The sequence below is a fragment of the Mustelus asterias genome, chromosome 23 (genome assembly GCF_964213995.1).
Source record: "Mustelus asterias chromosome 23, sMusAst1.hap1.1, whole genome shotgun sequence".
Lineage (NCBI taxonomy): Eukaryota > Metazoa > Chordata > Chondrichthyes > Carcharhiniformes > Triakidae > Mustelus > Mustelus asterias.
This window is the reverse complement of record NC_135823.1, coordinates 4,644,023-4,649,236: the sequence shown is the minus strand read 5'-3', so window position 1 is coordinate 4,649,236 and position 5,214 is coordinate 4,644,023. Positions and strand designations below refer to the sequence as shown.

Genomic DNA, 5,214 nt, shown 5'->3' with positions numbered 1-5,214 from the left:
TCATGGCATTTGCTACCAAATAAACCTGTTGGACTTTAACCTGGTGTTGTGAGACTTCTTAATGTCCTTCAATTATAACAGAATATGTGACTGTATGTAGCTGCCTCGGCCATTGCCATTTGATTTCAGGTATTAATATATTCTGTTAGTTTGTTCTTTGTCAATGTCAGGCTGGGGTTGTTCCCCTTGGAGCAAAGGAAGTTGAGGGGAGATTTGAGATAAGGTGGACAAAGAAAAGCTGTTCCCATTAGCTGATGGGACAAGGACGAGGGAGACACAGATTTAAGATTTTGGGTCAGAGATACGGGGGGGGGCGGTGTGAGGAAGAATATTTTGATGCAGCGAATGGTAATGACCTGGAACTCGCTGCTGACGAGGGTGGAGGAAGTGGAGACAATAAACAATTACAAAGGAAATTGGATGGGCATTTGGGGGGGTGCAAACAAAAATGCTGACTAAATATCTCTGAACTTCCTAACACCCTGTCCTTGTGAAATTTGAAACCAGGTATTCGCAACAAGGCTCAAAGAGCATCAGCCCACTGGAGGCAAAGTCGTGAGACCGGCCAGTCCAGCAGAAAGAAACCCTCCGACCCTCCCCATTGACCAACTGTGAGAATGAACAAAATGCAGTCCTGGACATAATTGAAAGTAGATACAATAACAGCAGAATCCAACCACAGTAATCACTCGTGAACTTGTTGGTGTCTCAGCAGCTGGGATGACCGAGTGAATCTCTTCCCACACTGAGAGCAGGTGAACGGCCTCTCTCCAGTGTGAACTCGCTGGTGTCTCCGCAGGCTGGATGAGTCAGTGAATCCCTTCTTACACTGAGAGCAGGTGAACGGCCTCTCCCCAGTATGAACTCGCTGGTGTACCCGCAGGTTGGATGAATGACTGAATCCCTTCCCACACTGAGAGCAAGTGAATGGCCTCTCCCCAGTGTGAACTCGCTGGTGTTGCTGCAGGTTGGATAAATGACTGAATCCCTCCCCACACTGAGAGCAGGTGCATGGTCTCTCCCCAGTGTGAACTCGTTGATGTCTCCAAAGGCTGGATGAGTCAGTGAATCCCTCCCCACACACACAGCAGGTGAACGGTCTCTCCCCAGTGTGTCTGCGCCGATGAATTTCCAGCTGAGATGGAACCCTGAATCCCTTCCCACAGTGTTCACATTTCCACGGTTTCTCCATGGTGCAGGTCTCCTTGCGATTCTCCAGGTTAAACAATCAGTTAAATCTCACACAGAACACGGGTACAGTCTCTCCCCGCTGTGAATGCTGCTATGTATTTTCAGGCTGTGTAACTGGTTAAAGCTCTTTCCACACTCAGTACATTGGAACACTCTCACTCGGGTGCGTGTATGTGTGTGTCTTGGTGCTTTTCCAGTCACATTGATGTTTAAAATGTTCTGAAGCACAAAGAACTAAGAAACATTTCTCCTTCGAGATTCAAAGCCCGATGATAATCATGTCTTGATGAATTGAGTGACTCTGTCAGATCTTGACGTGACTTTTGGGTTGAGATTTCTGTCTGTAAATCCTCACCTTCTGATATCCTGTAAAAGGAGTTTACAAAAGTCATCACTGTCAGTCCAGAATAAAAATACAGAACAGACAATTCTAGTTTCTATGGAACACTCTTTCCTCTCTCATTCCCGAAAAGCTGTAAATCTCCATCCCACACACTCTCCCTCCATTCTCACTCTGTTGTACCTAATAATCACCCTCCCAATTTTTTAGATGACTAGAAATATATAACGTAGCTAGTCATATATTATACAACCAGAAATAATAAATATATTTAATTTCAGAACCATAAATAATATACCTAATCTGTACCATATAACAACACTAGACTTATCTCTGTCCGATATTAATTTACTGTCTCCTTAAATGTCAGCATCTCCTGGGGAAACCAGCCCTTTAATTGTGAACATTAGGAAAGAGACCATCCTTTTAGCCAGACAAATAAATGTGTCAAACTGAGGGAGCAAAGGATGTCAATGTCTTTAAGAGAGAGATGTGGAGATGCCGGCGTTGGACTGGGGCAAACACAGTAAGAGTTTTGACAACACCAGGTTAAAGTCCAACAGGTTTATTTGGTAGCAAATGCCATCAGCTTTCGGAGCACTGCTCCTTCGTCAGATGGAGTGGATATCTGCTCTCAAACAGGGCATACAGAGACACAAAATCAAGTTACAGAATACTGATTAGAATGCGAATCTCTACAGCCAACCAGGTCTTAAAGATACAGACAATGTGAGTGGAGAGAGCATTAGCACAGGTTAAAGAGATGTTAAAGAGAAGCCATCCCCTACGGACAAGCCCTCCGTATACAAAGGATCTGCTCGGATGAGGATGATCGCAACAGACACCTCCAGACGCTGAAAGATGCCCTCATAAGAACGGGATATGGCGCTCGACTCATCGATCGACAGTTCCGACGCACCACTGCGAAAAACCGCACCGACCTCCTCAGAAGACAAACACAGGACACGGTGGACAGAGTACCCTTCATCGTCCAGTACTTCCCCGGAGCGGAGAAGCTATGGCATCTCCTCCGGAGCCTTCAACATGTCATTGATGAAGATGAACATCTCGCCAAGGCCATCCCCACACCCCCACTTCTTGCCTTCAAACTACCGCACAACCTCAAGCAGGCCATCGTCTGCAGCAAACTATCCAGCCTTCAGGAGAACAGTGACCACGACACCACACAACCCTGCCACAGCAACCTCTGCAAGATGTGTCGGATCATCGACACGGATGCCATCATCTCACGTGAGAACACCATCTAGCAGGTACACGGTACCTATTCTTGCAACTCGGCCAACGTTGTCCACCTGATACGCTGCAGGAAAGGATGTCCCGAGGCATGGTACATTGGGGAAACCATGCAGACGCTACGACAACGGATGAATGAACACCGCTCGACAATCACCAGGCAAGACTGTTCTCTTCCTGTGGGGGAGCACTTCAGCGGTCACGAGCATTCAGCCTCTGATCTTCGGGTAAGCTTTCTCCAAGGCGGCCTTCACGACACACGACAGCGCAGAGTTGCTGAGCAGAAACTGATAGCCAAGTTCCGCACACATGAGGATGGCCTAAACCGGGATCTTGGGTTTATGTCACACTATCAGTAACCCGCACAGCTTGCCTCCCGGACTTGCAGTCTCACTGGCTGTCCTGTCTCATAGAAATCATAGAAACCCTACAGTACAGAAAGAGGCCATTCGGCCCATCGAGCCTGCACCGAACACAATCCCACCCAGGCGCTACCCCCATATATTTTACCCACTAATCCATCTAATCTATGCATCCCAGGACACTAAGGGGCAATTTAGCATAGCCAATCAGCCTAACCCGCACATCTTTGGATTCTGGGAGGAAACAGGAGCTCCCGGAGGAAACCCACGCAGACACGAGGAGAATGTGCAAACTCCACACAGACAGTGACCCAAGCCGGGAATCGAACCCAGGTCCCTGGAGCCGTGAAGCAGCAGTGCTAACCACTGTGCGGCACGGTAGCACAGTGGTTAGCACTGCTGCTTCACAGCTCCGGGGTCCCGGGTTCAATTCCCGGCTCGGGTCACTGTCTGTGTGGAGTTTGCACATTCTCCTCGTGTCTGCGTGGGTTTACTCCGGTTTCCTCCCACAGTCCAAAGATGTGCGGGTTAGGTTGATTGGCCAAGTTAAAAAAAAAATTGCCCCTTAGCGTCCTGAGATGCGTAGGTTAGAGGGATTAGCGGGTAAAATATGTGGGGGTAGGGCCTGGGTGGGATTGTGGTCGGTGCAGACTTGATGGGCTGAATGGCCTCCTTCTGCCCTGTAGGGATTCTATGATTCTATGCTACCGTGTCGCCCACTGCTACCGTGCCGCCCACGCCGTCTGGAGACAATACACATCTCTTTAACCTGTGCTTAATGCTCCCTCCACTCACATTGTCTGTATCTTTAAGACCTGGTTGACTCTAGAGATTCGCATTCTAATCAGTATTCTGTAACTTGATTTTGTGTCTCTGTATGCCCTGTTTAACTTTAACCTGGTGTTGTGAGACTTCTTACTGTGCTTGCCCTGTTTGAGAGCAGATATCCACTCCATCTGACGAAGGGGCAGCGCTCCGAAAGCTAATGGCATTTGCTACGAAATAAACCTGTTGGACTTTAACCTGGTGTTGTCAAAACTCTTACTGTATTTAAGAGAGAGAGAGACCTGGGCCAACCTTTCCAGTGTCTGCATCCTCCCTGGATTCACTTCCTTTTCCTTCAGTTGCTGCTGCCAGTCCCCCATTTCCCCCAGAATGAGAAAAGAAATGGAAAGGGGGAAAAGGAAGTGTTTTACTCACAGATGTTGGCGACAGGAGCAAGTTTCAGTCTGTCTTAAATTGAATCATACAAAGGCCACGCTCTAATTGGCTGGAGGACCAGAGTCCTTCCGGTCCTCCAACTCTTCCCATTAGTCACCAGCTCAGCATGAAGGCGAGGGGGTGGGCGCTCTTCGCACATGCGCAACTTCCCCTCTCCATTGGACATGCGCAGTCCCGGCCCGGGGGGGGAGGGGGCGATGACGAGTGGCTTCTCGCTCTGGCCGGAGCCGTCAGCCGGCTCCCTGGAAACCTTGGCTCGAGGAGGTGTAGGGGAGGGGAGACAATGGGTCGGGCGGTGCTTCCGTGCCCGCGTGGTGGAGATCTCACCCCATGACCTTCATGTTATGGTGTTCACCAATAGAAAGAGTTGGAGGACCGGAAGGATTCTGGTCCTCCAGCCAATCGAAGCGCGGGCGTTGTGTTTTTAAATTTGTAATATTTCTCTTGTGGGTAACTTCATTGCAAGCCTAGTTGTGACACTAAAATATTTATAGGATCAAGATAAATCAGAGTGCACGTGGACATCGCTGGTGGCAAGCATTTATTGCCCATCTCTAGTTACCCTTGGAGGGCAATTGATTGGGGCGGCACGGTAGCACAGGGGCGGCACGGTAGCACAGTGGTTAGGGCGGCACGGTAGCACAGTGGTTAGCACTGCTGCTTCACAGCTCCAGGGACCTGGGTTCGATTCCCGGCTTGGGTCACTGTGTGTGGAGTTTGCACATTCTCCTCGTGTCTGCGTGGGTTTCCTCCGGGTGCTCCGGTTTCCTCCCACAGTCCAAAGATGTGCGGGTTAGGTTGATTGGCCATGCTAAAAATTGCCCCTTAGTGTCCTGAGATGCGTAG

The 5,214-nt window shown here is 49.2% G+C and overlaps 1 protein-coding gene across 1 annotated transcript; it reads right to left on the bottom strand.

The window, feature by feature from the left end:
• Positions 1-508: 508 nt before the first annotated feature.
• LOC144510339 (uncharacterized) lies at positions 509-4,457 on the bottom strand. The gene is made up of 2 exons (XM_078239779.1): positions 4,348-4,457; positions 509-1,557 (listed from the first exon to the last, which is right to left on the bottom strand). Exon 2 carries the CDS (start codon positions 1,190-1,192, stop codon positions 686-688), a length of 507 nt encoding a protein of 168 aa, XP_078095905.1. The 5' UTR covers positions 1,193-1,557; positions 4,348-4,457; the 3' UTR covers positions 509-685.
• Positions 4,458-5,214: the final 757 nt, after the last annotated feature.

Excerpts from the sequence above, each read along its gene's own strand:
- LOC144510339 (XM_078239779.1), bottom strand. The coding sequence starts at position 1,192 with ATGGAGAAACCGTGGAAATGTGAACACTGTGGGAAGGGATTCAGGGTT.